General features: G+C 41.7%; 1 protein-coding gene across 1 annotated transcript in view; it reads right to left on the bottom strand.

The window, feature by feature from the left end:
* Ubap1 (ubiquitin associated protein 1) overlaps positions 1-19,904 on the bottom strand; it is a 62,653-nt gene extending 42,749 nt beyond the window's left edge. Inside the window, exons 1-2 of the mRNA XM_013026668.1 lie at positions 19,676-19,904; positions 6,538-6,578 (exon numbers count right to left, since the gene is read on the bottom strand). Of these exons, the coding sequence (XP_012882122.1) occupies positions 6,538-6,571 (34 nt within the window). The 5' untranslated portion in view covers positions 6,572-6,578; positions 19,676-19,904. The remainder of the gene's footprint in view (positions 1-6,537; positions 6,579-19,675) is intronic.
* Positions 19,905-25,003: the final 5,099 nt, after the last annotated feature.

Raw genomic sequence — 25,003 nt, 5'->3', positions numbered from 1 at the left:
AGTTTCAAAGCCACCCCAGGCAGGAAAGTCCAAGAGACTCTTATCTCCAATAATCCACCAGAAAACCTGGAGTGGCGCTGTGGCTCAAGTGGTAGGGCACTTATCTTGAGCTGAAGAGCTCAGGGACAGCACCCAGGCCCAGAGTCCAAACCCCATGACCGACAAAAAAAAAAAGAACATGATATGATGACAAAAAAATCTTTGCCTCTAGGTATTTTTCTCCACAATTCAAAACCTCAGTCTAAATATGAAAAAAAAATCAGATAAAAATTGAAGAGCATTCTACAAAGTATCTGACCAGTTGTACACAAAAGTTTCAGATTTTGGCAGGGCACCAGTGGCTCACACCTGTAATCCTAGCTATTCAAGAGGCTGAGATCTGAGGATTGTGGTTCAAAGTCAGCAGGGGCAGGGAAGTCTGTAAGACTCTTATCTCCAATAAACCACTCAGAAAACCAGAAGTGGGGGCTGGGAAGTTGGCTCAGTGGTAGCCTTGCATGCCTGAGGCCCTGGGTTCGATTCCTCAGCACCACATAAGCAAAAAGAAAAAAAAGCCAAAAGTGGCGCTATGGCTCAAGTGGTAGAGCGCTAGCCTTGAGCTGAAGAGCTGAGGGACAGCGCCCAGGCCCAGAGTTCAGGCCACATGACTGGACCCCCCCCAAAAAAAAAAAGAAAGAAAAGAAAACCAGAAGTGGCACAGTGACTCAAGTGGTAGAACACTTGCCTTGAGCTAAAGAGCTGAAGGACAGCGTTCAGGCCCAGAGTTCAAGCCCAGTGACTGACAAAAAAAAAAATTCAGATTTGGAAAAACCAGTAGAAAGTAAACAACATAAAAGTTAAACACAATTTGTCCAAAATTCACTTCTGAAACAGAAAAAAAAAAAGGCCATTAGTATAGAAACTGAAGAAATCAAAAGTCTAGAGTTCAGTCAGTACAAATATACCAATATTGCTTAATATTGCTTAGTTTTCACAAACTAACCACAGTACAGGTTGAATACTCTTTCCTGAAATTCTTGGGATCATAAGTGTTTCAGATTTCTGATTTCTTTGGATTTGGGGGTCTCAGATAGACTTAACCAGTTGAACATCGCTAATTGGAAGATCCAAAATCCTCCAACATTCACAACTTTCAAAGCACTGAGTAGTCATGTCAGGTCACAGAGTATAATCTGTAACCCGACCCAATCACACAGCCCAAGTTCAAACTCACCAGAACAGGAGCCAGCAAGCAACCCCACCCAATGTGAAGACTGCCAACAGTCCCACCCAGGCAGAAACTGCAGCCACTGACTCTACCCAACTATAGGGCATGTGTAGCCCACATGATTGTAGAGCCCAGCCTTCACCCTCCCCGTCACAGAAAGCATCCAGTAGTCCTGAGTGTAAAGTCCAGTCAAGTAGACCTACCTTACTTTAGAATCCAGCCAGACACTCCACCCAACCTCAAAGTACAGAGTGCAGCTGGATTCAACCAGATTCCAGCAGTTAACACTACCAGCAGCCCACAGACACTAACTGCTAAGTAGTCTAGAACCCAACCTAAGGTAACTGTGAAAGTTATTTCCCTAGCAAAATGAAGCTGTAAAGACTAAGGAGGTACAGTTAAAAACATGGCATAGCAGTAGAGTGCCTGCCTAGCAAAAACAAAGCCCTGAGTTTAAGCTCCAGAACCAAAAAAAAAAAGATGACTAGAAGTATTCATTTCATTTCCACAAATGCACAGAATACAAGGAGAAATTATCATACTGGAGGAAAGCATGTACCATGAAAGGAAACTAGTAAGGCTCCAAACCTAACTTACACAGAAGAGAAATTGAACCATGGCTCAAATAGTAGAGTGCTAACCTTGAACAAAAGAAGCTCAGGGACAATGCCCAGGCCCTGAGTTCAAGCCAGTACTGAGAAAGAGAGAGAGAGAGGGAAAGGGAGAGGGAGAAGGGGGGAGAGAGAGAAAGAGAAGCTTACCTCCAATTAACCATCAAAAAGCTGGAAGTAGAACTGTGCTTCAAGTGGTAGAGCACTACTCTTGAGCAAAAAAACAAACCTCAAGGACAGTGCCAGGCCCTGAGTTCTCAAGCCCCAGGACTAGCACCAAACCAACAACAACAAAAGAGTAAAAAGTTATGGGCAGGGAGTGTGGCTTCAGTAGTATAGTACTCATTTATATTATATATATAATATTACATATTATGTTATATACAATATATATTATATTATATATTATGCATAATATATGTTATATTATAATGTGCAAAGCCCTGGAAGGGGGAAAAGGAAAAAAAGGGCAGTCAAATATAAACGTCAGCATTGTACTTTTTGTTTGCAATTGTACTTTTTATTTCATCTAAGACTTAAAGGAAGCCGGGCACCAGTGGCTCACGCCTGTGGCTCTCAAGAGGTAGAGCGCTCACCTTGAGCTGAAGAGCTGAGGGATAGCGCCCAAGCTCTGAGTTCAAGCCCCACAGCCGACAAAAAAAAAAAAAAAAAAACACTCTAGCCGGGCACTGGTGGCTCAGGCCTGTAATCCTAGCTACGCAGGAGACTGAGATCTGAGGATCTCAGTTCAAAGCCAGCCCGGGCAAGAAAGTCTGTGAAACTCTTATCTCCAATAAACCACCAGAAAATCGGAAGTGGCGCTGTAGCTCAAGTGGTAGAGCGCTGGCCTTGAGCTGAAGAGCTGAGGGATAGCGCCCAAGCCCTGAGTTCAAGCCCCACAACCAACAAAAACAACAACAACAACAACAAAAACACTCTAGTTTTACAACTCCAAAAATAGCAGATTTGGGAATAGCACATTATAAATAAATACACTACTGAATGTGTTAGAACAGCTTACAAATGGATGATGTAGCTCAAAGGCAAATTGCTTACCAAGTATGCTCCAAGCCCTGAGTTCAATCACACACACACACTCACACTCACACACACACACAACCACTACTACCACCACCACCCTGCCCCCGCCCCCCCAAAGGGGTGGGGGGGGAATAAGTGAGAGAAGGAAGTAGAAAGGGAGGAAGGGAAAACATGAAATATTATGCCTAGAAGCAAAAAACTTCTAAAATGATACCTAAAAAAACAAACTATAGGGGCTAGGAAGGTGGCTCAGTGGTAGAGCACTTGCCTTGCATGCCTGAGGCCCTGGGTTTGATTCCTCAGCACCACATAAAGGCGCTGTGGCTCAAGTCACCCAGGCCCAGAGTTCAGGCCCCATGACCGGACCAAAAAAAAAAAAAAAGACTAAAAAAAGCAATTATAATTAGGAGCTTATCTATCCAAAAGGCATAAAGAGTACAAAAAAAATCAAAAGGTGAAAGAGTCTATTTGCAACCCATAACATGAAAATTGATGCCAAAAATTTATGAACAGGAAGTGGCGCTGTAGCTCAAGTGGTAGAGCGCTCGCCTTGAGCTGAAGAGCTGAGGGACAGCGCCCAGGCCCAGAGTTCAAGCCCCACGACCCACAAAAAAAAAAAAAAAGAAGTAGTAACAAAACTTTCTAGGAATAGCAATTTGACCCACAAAAAAAAAAAAAGAAGTAGTAACAAAAATTTATGAACAATTCTTAGGTGAATTTTTTCAAAGTACAGTGTGAAGATATCACCACGAAACCCCCCTCATGCTATAGATGTACCCTAATTTTAAAATAGTTTATATATATGTATATATTTATATACATATATGTATATACATGGGATTCATGGTGAAGAGAGATAATTCAAATAAAGTTAGGTGAAAAATGAGCAGGATTAGAGTTTTAATAGCTCCAACAGGAAAAGTACAAGAGACTCTAGCTCCAATTACTCCAATTAACCCACAAAATACCAGATTGGAGGTATAACTGGAGTGGTACAATGCCATCCATGAGCAATAAAGCCAATCAAGAGTTCAAGAGGGGGCTAGGAAGGTGGCTCAGTGGTAGAGCACTTGCCTTGCATGCCTGAGGCCCTGGGTTTGATTCCTCAGCACCACATAAAGGCGCTGTGGCTCAAGTGGTAGAGCACTAGCCTTGAGCTGACGAGCTGAGGGACAGCACCCAGGCCCAGAGTTCAGGCCCCATGACCGGACCAAAAAAAAAAAAAAAGACTAAAAAAAGCAATTATAATTAGGAGCTTATCTATCCAAAAGGCATAAAGAGTACAAAAAAAATCAAAAGGTGAAAGAGTCTATTTGCAACCCATAACATGAAAATTGATGCCAAAAATTTATGAACAGGAAGTGGCGCTGTAGCTCAAGTGGTAGAGCGCTCGCCTTGAGCTGAAGAGCTGAGGGACAGCGCCCAGGCCCAGAGTTCAAGCGCTGGGAAGGTGGCTCAGTGGTAGAGTGCTTGCCTTGCATGCATGAGGCCCTGGGTTCGATTCCTCAGCACCACATAAGTAGAAAAAGCTGGAAGTAGTGCTATGGCTCAAGTGGTAGAGCGCTAATCTACAGCTGAAGAGCTGAGGGACAACGCCCAGGTCCAGAGTTCAGGCCCCATGACCAACAACAACAACAAAAAAAAACTGGAAGTTGCAGTGTGGCTCAAAGTGATAGAGCACTAGCCTTGAGAAAAGAGCTGAGGAACAGTACCCAGGCCCTGAGTTCAAGCCCCACAACCAACAAAAACAACCAAAAAAAAAAACCCACGAACAAAAAAGCTGGAGGCATTTGGCATAATACTTCTCTGACAGTACAAAACCCTAAATTCAATCCCCATACCTCAACCCCCACAAAAAAGAGCTAAGTATGTGATTTGTAAGAGGAAGGAATGATCAAATTCAGGAAAATAGCTAACTCGTTGGAACTAGAAGGGAACAGGTAAACAGGTAGTACTGGTAATGCTCTAGTTTTCAAGATAGCTTCCTAAGTTGTACTACACTTTATAATTTACATGTTTAAAACATATGCCTTGTATATTAGACAGCACAGAGTAAGAAATTATAAGGCAAACCTCTATAGCTACTAAAAGTCCTGCCTAGCAAAATTCTAAAATCTACAAACTGGCAAATCAAACATCTCCTTATCTCAATCTCAATCTCTAAAAATAAATTGGCAATAGCACTAAAAAAGCACCCTCAGTTATTAACAGACAAGAAATGAAGTCTCCTGCTAACATACAAAGTAATCAAGATTGGACTAATAAAAAAAATAATACTTTTAAAAGCTCTAGCCCTATTCTCATGGTTAAGGCTAGGACCAATAAGAAACAATTCCCAATGGCCACAGAGAAACGATTTACGAAACAAAAGTATTAAAAAATTTTTATAACCAAAGTATAAAATAAATATACATAAATACATATTAATAACATGAAATACCTGGGCACTGGTGACTCACGCCTATAATTCTAGCTACTCAGGAGGCTGAGATCTGAGGATTGAGTTTCAAAGCCACCCCAGGCAGGAAAGTCCAAGAGACTCTTATCTCCAATAATCCACCAGAAAACCTGGAGTGGCGCTGTGGCTCAAGTGGTAGAGCGCTAGCCTTGAGCTGAAGAGCTGAGGGACAGCACCCAGGCCCAGAGTTCAGACCCGGCAACTGGACCCCCCCCCCAAAAAAAAGAAAAATATGGCCTAATTTTAATTTCTTAAGCATCTTAATTTCCCTTAAGTACAGGTAAGAATTAGGTTTCTTGGGGTTTTTGTTGTATTATTAATGGGGAGAAGAAAAAGTTTGGTTTGTTTTGGTGAGACAGGTTCTTGCTGTTAGCCTAGGCTGGTCTTGAACTGAACATATTCTTGCCTCAACCACTTGAGTGCAGATTACATGTTTACACTACCATGCCCAGGACAGAAAATAAACACTATAACATTATTATTATTGTTATTATTGATATTATTATTTGTGCCAATCTTGGGGCTTGAACTCAAGAGCCTGGGTGCTATCCCAGAGCTTTTTTGCTGAAGGCTAGATTCTACCACTTGAGCCACAGCTCTACTGGTTTTTTGGTGGTTAAATGGAGACAAGAGTATCATGACCTTTTCCTGCCTGAAGCTAGTTTCAAACCACAATCCTTAGATCTCAGCTTCCTTAGTAGATTTACAGCCATGAGCCACTGTCATTGGGCCAATAAACACTGTTATCATATCTTAAGATAAACTATTTGGTTTCAAGTTCAAAATTATAATTACTATCATTCATATCTCTAATATGTTGATTGATTCTTAGTAAATTAGTTCCTTTTGAGAACTAGGGTAAGACAAATAAAACAAAAGCTTTAACTAAAAGATTAAAAATTTTTTACATACAAATGGAGAAGTGCTATGACCAAGACACAAGAATGGGAACAGTAAGTGACTGAAAACAGTTATGAATGACAACAAATCTGGCTTAGTCCTTATCTACCTCTTATGTAGCTTCAAGTACAATAACCAGAAAATTTAACTGCCCATTTAAAGAAACACTTTAAAAGTTATCGAAGGTTCTTGATGTATATGCTACATGTTGTACAGCTTTACTTTTTCAAACTGTTCATATAAAAAGACAAAGATGCCAAGTGAGTTCAAATTCTCTACCAAATGATAACTTCAATTGTAATATTCAATAGTCCACTTACCATGGAAATCTGTACCCAACTTCTTAGAAGCCATTTAGAACCTGAAAAACAAGGAAATATTTCTTAAGCACACATCCTGAAGGACTAAAAACAAGATAGAGACAACACAAAAGAAAATGAAGACCAAAGTTTCAATACTGACACTGTCCTCATATTCTTTTTCCAAAAGAAAGCAGACTGGAGAAAGAAATGAGGTGGCTTGTTCTGGTTTTGGTACTGAGGCTAGGTCTCAGAGAATACTTTCTCTTAAGCTCTCTAACTCAAGGCTGGCAGAGATTTGAGCTAAACCTCTGCTTCTGGGTTGGTATTTTTTTTGGGGGGGGAGGGAGTTAATTACATAAAAGTCTCATGGACTTTTCTGTTCAGGCTGCCTTTGAACCCAGATGGCTTCAAAGCACAATCCTTATCTCGGCCTTTTATTTTTTTTTTTGATCAGTCATGGGGCTTGAACGCTGTCCCGGCACTCTCCAGCTCAAGGAGAGCACTTCTGGTTTTCTTGAGATAAGAGGCTGGCTTTGAACCACGATCCTCAGATCTCAGCCTCCTGAGTAGCTAGGATTACAGGCATGAGCCACCGGCTCCCGGCTCTTATCTCAGCCTTCTGAGAAGCTTTACAGGTGTGAGCTACTAGTGCCTGGCTCAATAAGATTGGTTGTTTTGGTTTTTATTTATTTTTACTAAATGTCTTAACTCTGCAGGTTTAAAGAAAAAAAAATCAGGCTGGATACTGGTGGCTCACGCCTGTAATCCTAGCGATTCAGGAGGCTGAGATCTGAGGATAGGGGTTTGAAGCCAGCCTGGGCAGAAAAGTCCCCAAGAGACTTTTATCCAATAAACTACTCAGAAAAAGCTGAAAGTGGTACTGTGGCTCAAGTGGTAGAGTATGAGCCTTGAGCAAAAGAAGCTTAGGGACATGCAAGACGTTCAGGCTCCAGGACTGGTTAAAAAAAAAAAAATCAGAATGGCAGAATATCTACTAATTTGTCTGCCCAGGCTGGCTATGAACCTTAATCTTCAAGTAGCTAGGATTATATGCATGAACCACCAGTACCTGGCTCATAATGTAATTTTTATTTTGGCCTGACAGTCTTAGAACATATCTGTAAAGACTAAATTGAATTTATAAGATCTTAATTTCAGTCGTCTCATCATTAGCTAGACACTACTTTCATAATTTATCACTGTCTACAAACTCTGTTTGCAAACCTGAATGCTTTTATTATAGGCTACTGTACAACAGCGTATTTGGCTAAAGATAGCAGGCCAACAAAAGAAGTCAACAGTGTACTGACTCACCCTGAGGAGTATTTTAATGGCTACAGTAAGCTTTAATTCATGTATTAATTTCTGCTTCCAATCATCCAAAATATTACTTGTTCAGATCTTTCCTGAGCACCATTGTGTTATGGAGAGCTAAAATAAAAACCTCAGCTGGCGCTAGTGGCTCACACCTGTAATCCTAGCTACTCAAGAGGATGAGATCTGAGGATCTCGGTTCAAAGCCAGCCCAGGCAGGAAAGTCCATGAGACTCTTATCTTCAATAAACCACTCGAAAACCGGAAGTGGCGCTGTGGCTCAAGCGGTAGAGCACTCACCTTGAGCTAAAGAGCACAGGGACAGCGCCTAAGCCCAGAGTTCAAGCCCCATGAGGGACCAAAAAAACCTCAATGAAAACCGTTGATAGAGGGATGGGGGAATAGAGAAAGAAAATAGGCTGTATATAGAGAGGACCTTGCAGGAAGGAGTTTAGGCTAACAAGGAAGATTAAAGAGGATGAATATGATCAAAGCAGATTGTTTGCAACTATGAAAACAGAACAGTGAAGCTTTGTTTAAATTGTTTTGTTGTTTTGGTGCCAGGACTAGGGCTAGAACTCAGGCCCTGGGTACTGTCCTTGAGCTTTTTGCTCAAGGCTTATATTGTACCACTTGAACCACTTCCAGAGATAAGTTTGCTGGTTAACTGAAAATAGAGAGTCTCATAGACTTTGCTGTCCAGGCTGGCTTCAAATCACCATCCTCAGATCTCAGCCTCCTGAGTAGTTAGGATTACAGGTATGATGTACCAGTGCTTGGCTAAAATTGTTTTGAGAATGGGAAAAGGAAGTGTGTTAGAAGGGTAAGACTGATTGGAATATATTGTAAATATGTGTGGAAATTTAACAATAAAATCCTCCCCCATGGGCTGGGAAGGTGGCTCAGTGGTAGAGTGCTTGCCTTACAAGCATGAGGCCCTGGGTTCGATTCCTCAGTACCACACAAGCAGAAAAGGCTGGAAGTGGCACTGTTTCTCAAGTGGTACAGTGCTAGCCTTGAGCTGAAGAGCTTAGGGACAGCGCCCAGCCCAGAGTTCAGGCCCCATGACCAACCAAAAAAAAAAAAAAAATCCTCCCTTGTATAACTAATATATAAAGAAAATAAAGTAGCTGTACATCACTAATAGTCATCATAATAAAAAATTTTTTTAAGATATGTCCTTTTAGCACTGGCCAACCTCCCTTTATCTTTTGTGCAGCTGGGACAACAAGCACACACCAGCATGCCCAACTCAATGTTGTGTATGTATGTGTGTAAGTGCACGTGTGTGCCTGTCTTGGGGCTTGAGCTTTTGTGGTCAAGGCTTGTCCTCTATCACTTGAGCCATGGCTCCACTTCTGGCTTTTTTGGTAGTTAATACAAGATAAAGAGTCTCACAGACTGTCCTCCCTGGGCTGGCTTCGAACTATAATCCTCATATCTCAGCCTACCAAGTAGCTAGGATTAGCATGAGCTACCAGTGCCTGGCTCTGACTCAATTTTTGAGACAAGAATAGTCTGGCTAACTTGTGCTCCAGCTGACCTCAAACTGAAATCTCCCCATGTCCATCAACCACCCAGTTGGGATTAAGACATATTCTTACAGTATTGGAGTTATGAGATTATAAATTGGTCTTCTGATTTTCCCTTTTGTGCTATGTTTTTTAAATTTTCTATACTGAAAGTATCTCTAATTTATCAACCATTTGGTGCACAAAAACATACTTTGTTGGGGAGGGAAGGGATACTAGGGGAAAAACAAAGGAGGATGTAACTGCTTGATAGGAAATGTACTCATTACCTTACTCATGTAACTGTATCTCCTCTGTACAGTATTTTTCCAATAAAAAAACAAATACAAACAAAAAAACATACTTTGTGAGGGGAAAACCAGGGGGGAAATGACAGCAAAGAAGATTCCTGGGAAGTAGCACTGTGGCTCAAGTGGTAGAGTGCAAGCATTTAGCAAAAAAGGTCAGGGACAGCACCACACACACACACACAGCAACACACACACACACATACAAATCTTGTGAGTTCACAAAGAGGAAAAATACAAACACATAGATGGTTCTAGGTTACTGATTCATGGAGGTATAGTTAAGTGTTTTACTTATATCACGATAAGAAAAAGTTATGAATTGCTCCCAAATACATAGAATCAGAATAAAGCAATAACTAGGGCTGATGATGTAGCTCAATGGTAGACCATCTGACTAGTATTCCCTAAATTTAATAATCCCAGCACTACCAAAAAAAAGTAAAAATTATAGGAACAGAAGAATTATGAAAAAATACAAATGAATAAAGCAGATCTAATTTGTTATGTAGACTGAGGAGCAGGCAGAGAGGCCTACCTCAGCACCCAGGAGGAGCTCTGCACTGAAGGCACATGGGTAGAAAGTGAATGCTGAGAACAGAAGACAGACTGCTGAATTTCTGTGTCTGCAGTGCACATTATGATCCCTTTGTAGAGCATGTCTACAAAATCTCTATAGGATAATGATGAAGAGAAGACATTTAACAGGGAATATGAAAAACAGCCCTCCACAAACTACCAAAAACAAATAAACAAACAAAAAAAGCTGGGCTGGGAAGGTTGGCTCAGTGGTAGAGTGCTTGCCTCACATGCATGAGACCTTGGGTTCAAGTCCTCAGCATCACATAAGCAGAAAAAAGCCGGAAGTGGTGCTGTAGCTCAAGTAGTAAGGCGCTAGCACTGAGCTGAAGAGCTGAGGGACAGCACCCAGGCCTAGAGTTCAGGCCTCACAACCGACCAAAAAAACAAAAACAAAAAAAAACTGCATTCTATTTCCTAAAATACTTTGCCTATAATGGAGCCTACATCTCCTGCCCTAGCAGGCCATTAACAAAGGGCATACATGGTCCTATGGACTCTTCTACCAGTACACTCTCTTTGCAGAACTTACCTTGGTTGTAAAGCAGAAGTCACCTAGCATCTATGTGCACCCACTATGGAAATCAGTTAACAATTCCTCAGAAAGCTGAAATCTGACCTACTTTATAAATTCACCACAGCACTATGGGCATATATCTGAAGGAATCTAATACACAAGAAAGACAACTCGTGTACGTGTTTACTACTTCCGTGAATTGTTTATTCACAACAGCCAAACTGTGGAATCAACCAAGGTACTCAACAACAGATGCACAGTTAAAGACTATATGCTGAACACTGGCAATCCAATAATCCTAGCTACTCAGGAAGCTAATATATGAGGATCATGGTTCAAAGCCAGCCTGGGGAGAAAAGTCCAAGTGACTATCATCTCCAAATTAGCCAGCAAAAAGCTTGGGTTGAGGTATGGCTCAAGTGATAGAGCACCAGCCTTCAGTGAGAAAGCCAAGAGAGAACACAAGGCCTTGAGTTCAAGTCCCACCACACACACACACACACACACACACACACACACACACAAAACTGGGCATTGGTGGTTCATACCTATAATCCTAGCTATTCACAGTTCGAAGCCAGTCCAGGCAGGAAAGGCTGTGACACTCTTATCTCCAATTAACCACCTAAATATAGAGCTGTGGCTCACAGTGGTAGAGCACTAACCTTAAGCACAAATGTCCATGAACAGTTCCCAAACCCTGATTTCAAGCCCCACAATGACAAAAAAAAAAAAAAAAAGGTGCTGGGAACGTGGCTTAGTGGTTGAGTGCTTGCCTGACTACATGAAGCCCTGGGTTCAATTCCTCAGTACCACATAAACAGAAAAAGCCAGAAGTGCTATGGCTCAAGTGGCAGACTGCTAGCCATAGAAAAAATAAAATCGGCCAGGCACTGGTGGCAGGAAAGTCCACGAGACTCATATCTCTAATAAACTACTCAGAAAACTAGAAGTGGCACTGTGGCTCAAGTGGTAAGAGTGCTAGCCTTGAGCTTAAGAGTTGAAGGACAGCACCCAGGCCCAGAGTTTAAGCTCCCCTAAGACAATAATAATAATAATATCTAGCAAAATGAATACCAGGAAATGTAAGTTTTTTTCTTTGTTGCTGCTTTTATTTTATTTTCATCTTGTTTGTTCATTTATCTGGCTTTAGGAGGATAAGGGGACACAGATATGGAAGGACAAAGGGTGAGCAAATGTAGCAGTGGCACTTACTAGACACTATGGTAAAAACGACTTGTGGGTGGGGATGGGAGGGAAAAACTAGGAGAGAAAGAGGGAAGGGGTGACACTGTCCAAAAAGAAATGTATTGTTTTTTGTTGTTGGTTTTGTTTTGCTTTTTGTTGGTCATGGGGCTTGAACTCTGGGCCTGGGCACTATCCTTGAGCTCTTTTGCTCAAGACTGGTGCTCCACTTTAAGCCACAGCACCACTTGTGGTTTCTGGTGGTGAACTGGCGATAAGAGTCTCACAGACTTTCCTGCCCAGACTGGCTTTGAACCGTGATCCTCAGATCTCAGCCTCCTGAGTAGCTAGTATTACAGGCATGAGCCACTGGCACCTGGCTTCCCTGAGACTCATCTCCAATAAACCACTAGAAAACCAGAAGTGGCACCATGGCTCAAGTGGTAGAGCGTTTGCCTTGAGCTGAAGAGCACAAGGACAGCAGGACCCAAGCCCAGAGTTCAAGCCCCATGACCGAAAAAATAAATTTAAAAAATAAATTTTAAAAAAGAGAAAAAAAAAAAACTAAGGGACCACACCCAGTACTGATTCTAAGCCCCAGTACTGAAACCAAATTAACAAAAAATGTTTCACAAATTTTGATATTCATACCCATCCATCTTGCCTGATAGACTTTACATTTTTAATAATCTTAAATCAATCTCATGTTGAACCTGGAATAAATATAAAACTATGGCTGGGTATGGTAGCAGAAACAGACAGAAGGAATTAAGAAGACTGAAGTTTGAGGCCAATCCAGGCAAAAGTTAGCCAAGATTTTTTTTTTTTTTTTTGGTCATGGGAGCTGAACTCTGGGCCTGGGCACTGTCCCTCAGCCCTTTAGTTCAAGGCTAGTGCCCTACCACTTGAGCCACAGCACCACTTCCAGCTTTTATCTGCTTATGTGGTGCTTAGGAATTGAACCCAGGGCCTCATGCAGGTAAGGCAAGCACTCTACCACTGAGCCAACTTCTCAGCCCAGCCAAGATTCTATCTAAAAATAAAGCAAAAAACTGGGGACAATGTTCAAGTAGTATTTACTTATCAATCTCATCTAACACATACATATACATACATATACACACATAATAGGTATTATATATACATAAACACAATCTCCAATAATATATACACACATTTATATAGATTATGTGTGTATGTGTATGAGACTATTCTGTTCCTTAGTTTTATTTTGTTTATTTTATTTTATTTTTTTGCCAGTCATGGGGCCTGAACTCTGGGCCTGGGCGCTGTCCCTTAGCTCTTTAGCTCAAGGCGAGCACTCTACCACTTGACCTTCAGCCCCACTTCTGGCTTTTTCTGCTTATGTGGTGCTGAGGAATGGAACCCAGGGCCTCATGCACGCAAGGCAAGCACTCTAGCACTGAACCACCTTCCCAGCCCCAGGATTAGAGTTTTAATAGCTCCAACAGGAAAAGTACAAGAGACTCTAGCTCCAATTACTCCAATTAACCCACAAAATACCAGATTGGAGGTATAACTGGAGTGGTACAATGCCATCCATGAGCAATAAAGCCAATCAAGAGTTCAAGAGGGGGCTGGGAAGGTGGCTCAGTGGTAGAGCACTTGCCTTGCATGCATGAGGCCCTGGGTTCGATTCCTCAGCACCACATAAAGGCGCTGTGGCTCAAGTGGTAGAGCACTAGCCTTGAGCTGACGAGCTGAGGGACAGCACCCAGGCCCAGAGTTCAGGCCCCATGACCGGACCAAAAAAAAAAAAAAAGACTAAAAAAAGCAATTATAATTAGGAGCTTATCTATCCAAAAGGCATAAAGAGTACAAAAAAAATCAAAAGGTGAAAGAGTCTATTTGCAACCCATAACATGAAAATTGATGCCAAAAATTTATGAACAGGAAGTGGCGCTGTAGCTCAAGTGGTAGAGCGCTCGCCTTGAGCTGAAGAGCTGAGGGACAGCGCCCAGGCCCAGAGTTCAAGCCCCACGACCCACAAAAAAAAAAAAAAAGAAGTAGTAACAAAACTTTCTAGGAATAGCAATTTGACCCACAAAAAAAAAAAAAGAAGTAGTAACAAAAATTTATGAACAATTCTTAGGTGAATTTTTTCAAAGTACAGTGTGAAGATATCACCACGAAACCCCCCTCATGCTATAGATGTACCCTAATTTTAAAATAGTTTATATATATGTATATATTTATATACATATATGTATATACATGGGATTCATGGTGAAGAGAGATAATTCAAATAAAGTTAGGTGAAAAATGAGCACACATTTCACTGAAGTATACATGTCAATAAACAAAAGAAAAACATGCTCAGTTTCAAGAAATACTAAAAAACATAGCAGATAGCATTTTTAACTCATCAAATTAAGGGGGGAAAAAGGCTCATAATATCAAGTGTTGGGGAGGAAGTGGAGCAAACAAAACAGACACTGCTGGCTCTTGACTCAGTAACCACATGATTTACATTTGCCAAGAACCAATGACTCAAACACTGGAAGTATTTGGTAAGAATAAGAAACTGACAATGACCAAGCCAGTTCTGAGTACACAGCAAATTACTGCCAAATACAAATTTTGGTCCTTAGAGAACTAGGTCCAATTTAACTCAGCAATACAAAAAAAGAAAAAAAGAAAACTTAGTCTCTTACCCAGTTTATCCTCTTTTTAAAAAATATCCTGTTCATTTTGTGAAGTACAAAATATTTAGGTATTTATTTCCTCCTAGAATAGAGGACACCATATTTGACTAAACCTTTGATAAAAAATAAATTTCAGGGCTGGGAAAGTGGCTCAGTGGTAGAGTGCTTGCCTTGCATGCATGAGGCCCTGGGTTCGATTCCTCAGCACCACATAAGCAGAAAAAGCTGGAAGTGGTGTTGTGGCTCAAGTGGTAGAGCACTATCCTTGAGCTGCAGAGCTGAAGGACAGTGCCCAGGCCCAGAGTTCAGGCCCCACGACCGGCAAAAAATAAATAAAAAATAAATAAATAAATTTCAGTAAGTAATTTTCATCCCAGTTATACTCTACTTCATTGAGAACAACTAGTTTTAAATGTCATTATTTTGAAAATAGTAACTTATATTTCATAGAAATTGGAACCAGCCCTTTGACATTATGACTACATAAGAGGGACAAAATAGTTTAAGATGCAACATGAGCATTCACATTGGACATATCTGAATTCAGATTCAGATTATGCCATTTGAAAGCTTCAATCAATTAATGCCCTTCTCTAATCCTGTTTCCTCAATACATAAAAAGCATGCCTATCAAGGCAAACTGGTGGCTCTGGCCTTGTAATTCTAGCTATTCCGGAGGCTGAAAACTAAGGATCAAGATTTGAAGCTAGCCCAGAAAAGTCCATGAAACTCTCATCTCCTCTCCAATTAACTGGCAAAGTGCTAGCCTTAAGCAAAAAAATTTCAGAACAGTGCCCAGGATCTGGCCTCCACCCCACCCTGCCCAAACACGTAAGCATACATATCACAACCAACCTACTTACTCAAATGGTAAGGATAAAATAGTGCTTAATACTCTTGGCTCAGCCGGGTGTTGGTGGCTCATGTCTGTAATCCTAGCTATTCAGGAGGCTGAGATCTGAGGATCTCGGTTCAAAGCCAGCCCAGGCAAGAAAGTCTGTGAAACTCTTATTTCCAATAAACCACCAGAAAACGGGAATTGATGTTGTGACTCAAGTAGTAGAGCTCTAGCATCGAGTTAAAGAGCTGAGGGACAGCGCTCAGGCCCAGAGTTCAAGCTCCACGATCTATATATATATATATATATATATATATATATATATATATATATATATATATTCCTGGCTTACTAGTACATACACAGTGATGGTACTTTCAATAAATCTTGTTCCATTCACCTTTTTCATGAGCTAGCAATTCAACCCAGGGCCTTCTGCATGCTAGCACTCTACTATAAGCTATATGCCACCAGCCCTCACTTTTTTTTTTGGTCAGTGTTGGGGCTTGAACTCAGCCTGGGTGCTGTCCCTCAGCTCTTCAGCTCAAGGCTAGCACTCTACCACTTGAGCCACAGCATCAATTCCAGTTTTCTGGTGGTTAATTGGAGATAAGAGTCTCATGGAGTTTCCTGCCGGGGCTGGCTTTGAACTAAGATCCTCAGATCTCAGCCTCTTGAGTAGCTAGAATTACAGGCGTGAGCCACTAGCTCACGGCTTCTTTTTGTTGTATTTTTGGTCAGTCATGAGGCTTGAACTCTGGGCCTGGGCACTGTCCCTCAGCTCTTCAGCTCAAGGCAAGCACTTTACCACTTGAGCCACAGTGCCACTAATTCACTTAAAGCTTGACTGGTGCTTTTGGCTCATGCCTATAATCCTAGCTACTCAGGAGGAGGAGATCTGAGAATCATAGTTTGAAGCCAACCCAGAGAGAAAAGTTCCCATGAGACTCTTACCTCCAACTAACCACTCAAAAACTGAAAGTGGTGCTGTGGCTCAAAGTGATAGAGCGCTAGCCTTGAGCAAGAGCTCAAGGACAGCACCTAGGCCCTGAGTACAGTATGTATAACCAACCAAAAAAGAAAAAAAAAGATATCTAAAGCCTGAAATTTAACTTCCAAATCACAAGAAAATATTACTTATATTCAAATCATTTCCTAATAGTACATAAATTACACATTAGTGGTTCAAAAAACAATGCACGCTGGGTACCAGTGGCTCATGCCTATAATCCTAGCTACTCAGGAGGCTGAGATCTGAGGATCATAGTTCAAAGCCAGCCAGGACAAGAAAGTCCAAGAGAGTCTTATCTCCAATAAACCATTAGAAAACCAGAAGTGGCGCTGTGGCTCAAATGGTAGAGCACTGGGCTTGAACTGAAGAGCGCAGGGACAGCGCCCAAGCCCAGAGTTCAAGCCCCACGACTGACCAAAAAAAAAAAAAAAAAAAAGCAATGCACTACTTGTTTTTTCTAACACAAAGCACTTCTCCTATAAGAAGTTCTCAAAAATAAAATATCTCTACTTGTTTTTGCAGTGCAGAGTAGGAATTTATATACTGTATGAGAAATAAAATACAGATGTTTTCTAAGTTTCTTTTCACCCGAAGGTATTTTTTTCTTTTTCAGGTCATGGACTTGAACTTGAACTCGGTACCTGATGCTTTGCTCATTGGATGGTACTCTACCAACTGACCAACACCACCAACCCCCAAGGGGATTTTTGATTGTAAGCAAAAGATGATTTATCCCAGCATTCAGGAAGCTGAAGCAAGTTAGAGGCCAGTGGGAGGAAAAAAACCTTATTCAATGTTGTAAACAATTTATTTCCTAAGAAACACTGTAAAAAAAAGACACAAGCCAATTGATTTTAATGATAAATGAACAATAATGTTTTCTAGCTGATGGAGGGAAACTTTATGCTTAAAACGATCTACAAGCTACGAGCCAGTGGCTCACACCTGTAATCCTAGCTACTCAGGAGGCTGAGATCTGAGGATCACGGTTCAAAGCCAGCCCAGGCAGGAAAGTCCGTCAGACTCTTACCTCCAATAAACCACTAGAAAACCGGAAGTGGCGCTGTGGCTCAAGTGGTAGAATGCTCTCCTAGAGCTGAAGAGCTGAGGGGCAGCGTCTAAGCCCAGAGTTCAAGCCCCACAACTGACAAAAAAAAAAAAAGATCTACAGTTGAATAATCTCAATGCGTTCAACAATATAACAGAAAGAGGAGTAATGACTATAAAGCTGTGAAAGTATTTTACAAATTCAGTCACCAAATTAAAAACCAGTGTTCCTCATTTTAAATAACAGGCAAGAGGATTGAAGCCAGGTGTTAGTGGCTCATGCCTGTAATACTAGCTACTCAGGAGTCTGAGAATTGAGGATCATGGTTCAGAGCCAGCCTAGGCAGAAAAGCCTGTAGATTCTTATCTCCAATTAACTACCAGAAAACTGGAAGTGGCAGTGTGGCTCAAAGTGATAAAGCACTACTTGCTTTGAGCTAAAGAGCTCAGATATAGAGCCCAGGTCCTGAGCTCAAGCACCACAACTGAGAAAAAAAAAAATAGACACTTGCCAACCAAAAATCCGTGCATTGACAACCAATGATGACATCTGTCTACAGATCTAACTTATTATTTTGTCTTCAAAATAAAATGAAAAAAATCAGATACAGATATAATATACCATGATGTGGTAGGGAGTCTTATCAAGATGCCAAGTACTGGTCTCTCATGTCTATAATCCTAGCTACTCAGGAGGCTGAGATCTGAGGATCATGGTTCAAAACCAGCCCAGACAAGAATTTGTGAGACTTATCTCCAATTAACCACCAGAAAACCGGAAGTGAAACTGTGGCTCATAGAGCCCTTGTCTTGAGCAAAAAAAGCTCAAGAACAGCACCTTGGGTCCTAAGTTCAAGCCCCATGACCTACCAAAAAAGAAAAATAAAGAAAAAAATTTATATTCACATATTTTAATTTTCTTCCTCTGCCTTCACTTCTAACTTAACACTTTTTTTCCAATGAAAAGTTAATAAGTTATCTGCTGTATAATGATATACTCACCACAGAAACATTAATTTCCCTATTTCCATAATTACAATGACTAAAAACACACAGTAGGCATTTAATAACAAGATGAATATACGAGATGAACAACAAAAAAAATTTCCACTTAATATACATGTCTGCCTTTTAAACTTTGTACATTTCATGTAATTTGCTATAATGGCATACAAAAATACTATATGCCATAATACTACACAAAAACTTTCAATAGTTGGGATATTAACTAGAAAGCACTATCACTAAACACTAAATCCCTTATTTTTCCCCACCACCAAATCTGACAATATTCAACAGGAAGCACCCATTATGTGTATCCCAATTCTCAAACAATAAGAAGTGAATAAAAAAAATAAAATACTAGGTCTGTGAGATCAGAACATATTTAATCAGCAAATTACCAAATCTGGTTTGCAACATCCCCTCCTCCGGGAACTAGAAGTGTTTCAAGTGTCTTAAATTTTTATTCTAGTTTAACATAAAATCTGTTTTTGTGCAGTCTGGAAACAATTTACGGGTAAGAGATCACTAATATAAATCAAATAAATGATCTGTAAGTGACTTCTCAAGAAAGATTTGGAGCTGTTTCTGAGGCTCAGGTGGGCAGTCCAGCCAAGTCTCCACCCAGGAAGCAAACAAAAAAAAAAAAAAGAGGAAAGATATACATACCTAGAGAAAGTCCGACAATGCCAAGGAGAGCCCCAAAGAGATCTCACCCCACCCTCGTCTATTCTCCAACCTTTCTCCCTGATCTCACTGCCTCAGGGAGAACTACATCTATCCTGCACTACCCAAGCTCACCCTCGATTCCCAGCCCTCAGCTGCACGACAGAGCCCTGGGCGGCGGACCCCGGCCCCCTCGCTCGCTCCCACGGGATAGGTGTCCGAGGCGCCGGTCTCTGATAGTGCTATTACTTCTCTCAAGCCCAACTCATCTTCCCTCCTCCCCTCTGCCCTCCGTCCCTTGAACTCTGTCCCGTCACGCTGACCCTTTTCCCAGAATCCTCCCCAAGTCGGTCAGGCCCCCGCCTCCCTCCCACCTCCCGGCTCCTTCCATCCCGCGGGGCCTCGAGCCCCTTCCCCCCCACCCGTGGCCTCCCTCACGGTTACCCGGCACCGGCCCCTTCCCCAACTCCGCCCCTCTCCCCCCCCCCGCCCCAAAGAGAAGCCCCCTCACCTCAACGCCGTTGCCGTCCCCAAAGCTGAAAGGTGCTGGCGCTGGACGGCCTCCGAGGCTCTGTCCCCGCGGAGTTCCAGAAGCCCCTAGGGAGAGCGAACGCCCACTCTTCCAATTCTACCAGCCCCAGGCCAGGCCGTCACCGTAGCCGCCGCCAGTACTACGGTCGCCATGTTGAGGTCCTACTTCCCTCCTCCTTCTCTTTGGCGCCCCGCCCCCTTAGGCGTCTGACGTCAACACGCTGCGCCCCACCCGCCGGGACCAATGGGAGGAGCTGACGGTGACGTAACTAATTCCTCTCCCACAGCTGAACAACTCCTACAACCTGCAACCTTGCCTTTTAAAATGGGAACCCTGCTAAACCTAGGGTCTCTACGAGGGTCCCTAAGAGGGTGATGCTCAACGTTAAGGATTCAGCCAGAGCAGACTCACCCAAAGCTTTGAACTGCGAAGGACACACAGATACTGAGCAGGCAGCCGTCGTGTTTGGATATTAGGATGCCTAACTTCTGTTCCCAGGTCAGCAAACTGATAAAAGTCGCAGGCTCTCTAGGCCTCACTTTTCACATATAAATGAAGAGGCTGAAAGAGGACCTTTAAATGTCTCTCCAGGGGCTGGGAAGGTGGCTCAGTGGTAGAGCGCTTGCCTTGCATGCATGAGGACCTGGGTTCAATTCCTCAGCACCACATAAGCAAAAAGAAAAAAGCCAGAAGTGGTGCTGTGGCTCAAGTGGTAGAGTGCTAGGCTTGAGCTGAGGGACAGCGCCCAGGCCCAGAGTTCAGGCTCCACGATCGGACCCCCCCAAAAAAAAAGATAAATAAATAAATGTCTCTCCAGTTTTGACATTCAACGTGTTGAAACCCAGGTAATCCAATCCCAAGCTTTCTGTGTTAATTGAGATGTCTGCTGGAATTAGATACATGGAAGATTCATAACTGAATTAAAAGAACATTTGTTCTCAAAAATTCTTACTCAGTGGGGGAAAATGAAGAATGAATATGTAGAAAAAGCCATAAAGTGATCAAGGTGTAACAGGTGCCAGAGATCAAATTCAAAAACTCAGCTTGCTGGACAAGTTCTCTACCACTGAACTGTTCATCTTCACCTCACATTTGGTTTTTGGTAAAGATCCTAAACCAAGCTCTGGCAGCTTAGGCCTGTAATCTTAGGTACTCAACAGGCTGAGATCTAAGGATCAAGCCCCAGTACTAGCAAAAATAAATAAATAATCCTAAATTTACTAGAGGAATTAGGAAAGAATTGCATCTCTAGATAAAGCATGTATCTAACCCTATATTTTCTCTGGAATTTTTTCAGAACTCGATTGTTTTAAGGATTTTGACTTTTACTTTGCATAAGTTGAAAGCTATAGTAGAATTGTCTCAAGAGAAGGAACATAATCTTTTTAAAAATTAAGCTGGGTGCCCGGCATTGGTGGCTAACGCCTGTAATCCTAGCTGCTCAGGAGGCTGAGCTCTGAGGATCCTGGCTCAAAGCCAGCCCCGACAGGAAACTCTGTTAGACTCTTATCACCAATAAACCACTAGAAAACGGGAAGTAGTGCTGTGCCTCAAGTGGTAGAGCGCTAGCCTTGATCTGAAGAGCTGAGGGACAGTGCCAGGCCCAGAGTTCAAGCCCCACGACCAAAAAAAAGCAAACGAAAAGAAAAAAGGAAAAATTAGCATGTATTAGTTGTAGTTGTAGAATGGGAGTTTCTTTATGACATGAATACAGTATAACACGATATCTCATTCTTAATGTACTCCTCCTAATTAAAACAATTTCAACAGGGTTTATTTTTCTATTCTCCAACATGCAAACTACTTACACCAGATCACATTTGCCCTCTTCATCTGTCTTCATTAGTTGTCCATGTTTCTGCTGGTACCCATTTTCCCTGCTACCATATTTTCTTTTTCTTTTCTTTTTTTTTTGTCGGTCGTGGGGCTTGAACTCTGGACCTGGGCACTGTCCCTCAGCTCTTCAGCTCAAGGTAAGCACTCTGCCACTTGAGCCACAGCACCACTTCCAGTTTTCTGGTGGTTTATTGGAGATAAGAGTCTCACAGACTTTCCTTCCTGGGCTGGCTTTGAACTGCGATCCTCAGATCTCAGCCTCCTGAATAGTTAGGATTACAGGCGTGAGCCACCAGCACCCAGCTTCCATATTTTCTTTATTCAGGTGTTATTGAGCAGCTTTGCTGGTTCTTCAATGTGGCTCTTAAGAGCAATGCTTTAATAAACATGAGTATGCAGACAATTTTTGTGTGTGTGTGCCAATTCCAGTCCATTAATGCTAATTAGCTCCAATGTTAAAAGTAACATAAATACACCAGTTATCTTTCATCCTACCTTTGACTCAACAGATAATTGATAAAAATCGGTTAGCCTTTTAACCAATATTTACCCTTTTCCTATTCTAACCCTGTCCCCAACAAGAGTACTCGTGCTAACCCTAACTCTAATTATACCCAAATCCTAATATTAACAGCAATACTGTATTTCACATTCATCCTTTTACTCACCTTGTATTTCAAAATTTATTTTCAGTTTTATTCCCTAACCCTAACTCTAGCCAGAAACCTAAACCCTAACCCTAATCCAAATGGTGACCCAAGCCTAAAATCAACAAAAAATTTTTGAGTTTTGATTCACCCTGATACTTCATTCATAATTTGTAATTCGTAATTTGCCCCAAATCCTACAGATTTCCTGACCATATGTCTAAAACTATCAGTTTAACTAACATGAAAAATACTTCACATTCTAGGAGTTAAGATAAAGTTAACATCAATAGACACTACGGGAAGTCAATGGACATAAAAGTTCATGTTAGGGGAAAAGATGGCTTTAGATTTAGGGTCATGAATCTGTAGGATTTAGGGCAAACTGCAACTAACTGTAAGAAGTATGAGTAATATATCAGGATTAATCAGAACTCATGTATCTTTTGTTAATATTAGGATTGGGCCACCATTAGGATCAGGGTTAGGGTTAGGATGCCAGCTGGGATTAGAGTTAGGGAAATGGAACCCTTAGGGTCAAACTGAAAACAAATTTTGGAACTACAAGTCATCTTAACTAAAAGTTAAGATGAATGTGATACAATATTGCTATTAAGATTTGGATTAGAGCCAGGACCAGTGGCTCAGGCCTATAAGCCTAGCTACTCAGGAGACTGAGATCTGAGGATCTGGGTTCAAAGCCAGTCTGGGCAAGAAAGTCTGTGAAACTCTTATCTCCAATAAACCACCAGAAAACCCAAAGTGGTGCTGTAGCTCAAGTAGTAGAGTGCTAGCCTTGAGCTGAAGAGCTTAGGGACAGTGCTCAGGCCCAGAGTTCAAGCCCCATGACCAAAAAAAAAAAAAAAAAAAGATTAGGATTAGGGGTTAGCCTGAGTGCTCCAGTTAGGGTTAGGATTAGATTTAGATTTAGGAAGAGTAAAGATTGAGTAAAATGGCAACCTATTTTAACAAGTATCAGTTGGTTCAAAGCTAGAATGAAATAAAACTGACATATTTGTGTTACTTGAAGCATCTGAAGGTAATTAGGTTTAGGCTTAAGTTTAGTTTTCTAGTTCAGGTTAGGGTTAGGGTTATGAAAGGGTAAGCTTTAGGGTAAAACTGAGTTTCTACTAAGAATTAGAAGTAAAATACATGTGAAATTTAATAGAAAGAGTATTTTCCTTAGATTTACTATTCATGATTAATTAGGGTTAAGTTTTACCTAGTTAAGTTTAACTCTTAGGATTCCAGTGAGGAATAGGGTTAGGAAATGGGTTACATGTTAAGTAAATCTGAATCATTTTAAGTTTTAGGAGTTCAGGTAAATTTAGCATCAATAGAAACTATAGTGTTTTTTATAATATCAAGATTGGAGAACAATGGGTTTAGTGGAAAATTAATTTAGTGAAATGATAGTTTTACAATTAAGGTGAGTATATACATAGAATTTAAGGCAAGCTACAACTTATTTCTAGAAACACAAGTGGAGTATCAAGAAGATGTAGAAGGGAGGAGTCCCCACTAGGGGGTGTTGGGGCCATCCTCAAGATTTTTTTTTTGTTGGTCATGGGGCTTGAACTCTGGGCCTGTACACTATCCCTGAGCAATTCAGCTCAAGGCTCGCACTCTACCACTTGAGCCACAGTGCCATATCCGGTTTTCTGGTGGCTAATTGGAGATGAGTCTCAAGTGTGTTTCTGCCCAGGCTAGCTTTGAACCTGATCCTCAGATCTCAGCCTCCTGAGTAGCTAGAATTACAGGCCTGAACCACCAGTGCCCAGCCTTCCTCAAAATTTTTTAGTTTTGTTTTGTTTTCTCATATTGGGGGAGGACTGAGAACTAAAATAAGAATGAGAGTAGAGGGGCTGGGAAGGTGGCTCAGTGGTAGAGCGCTTGCCTTGCGTGCCTGAGGCCCTGGGTTCGATTCCTCAGCACCACATAAGCAAAAAGAAAAAAGCCGGAAGTGGCTCTATGGCTCAAGTGGTAGAGCGCTAGCCTTGAGCTGCAGAGCTGAAGGACAGCACCCAGGCCCAGAGTTCAAGCCCCACGACTGGACACAAAAACAAAAACAAAAAAGAATGAGAGTAGATTGGTCAATATGGGTGAAATGGTGGAGTATATCTGCCAAATGGCTCAAAAATTTAAAAACAATTTTGGTTAAGAGACACATTAGCATACAAATTGACCTTTGAATACTTGCTAGATGGATGTAGGAGTTAGCTTGGTGGAAGAGTGGGAGTCACAGGAAACCTACCACGTGGCCTTGTCCCTTGCTAGGTATTAATCTCCAGGGCCTGTAAAGAGAATTGGAGGAGGTATACAAACCAGATTTTTTTTGTCAGTTGTGGGCTTGAACTCAGGGCCTTGGGGCTGCCCCTGAGCCTCTTTGTGTTCAAGGCTAGCACTCTACCACTTAAGCCACAGTACCACTTCTGGTTTTTGAGTAGTTAATTGGAGATAAGAGTCTCATGGGGACTTTTCTGCCTGGGCTGGCTTCAAACCAGTATCCTTAGATCTCAGCCTCCTGTGTAGCTAGGATTACAGGCGTGAGCCACTGGCACCTGACTCCCAAACCAGATTTTTTTAAGGGGAAGAGGCAATACTTCTCCTAAATTCCTGCAGTCCACAAAGAGGACCAGGCCACTCAAGCAAAAGACAGAGAGAAAAAGATTGAACTGCTCCTACTACATTTACAAGACAGTTACCTTTACAGAGGAGATGGATGGGAGGCTTATGCCACCCTATGTCAGCCACACAGGCCTGTCAGGCACAGGGGTGAAGGTCAACAGAAGGAGTTTTCTAGAGAGACAAAACAGAGAAAAGG

The sequence above is a fragment of the Dipodomys ordii genome, unplaced genomic scaffold (assembly GCF_000151885.1).
Source record: "Dipodomys ordii isolate 6190 unplaced genomic scaffold, Dord_2.0 Scaffold95, whole genome shotgun sequence".
In the NCBI taxonomy this organism is placed as follows: domain Eukaryota; kingdom Metazoa; phylum Chordata; class Mammalia; order Rodentia; family Heteromyidae; genus Dipodomys; species Dipodomys ordii.
Note: the sequence above shows the minus strand (reverse complement) of the source record. Positions and strands in the feature narration are given on the sequence as shown.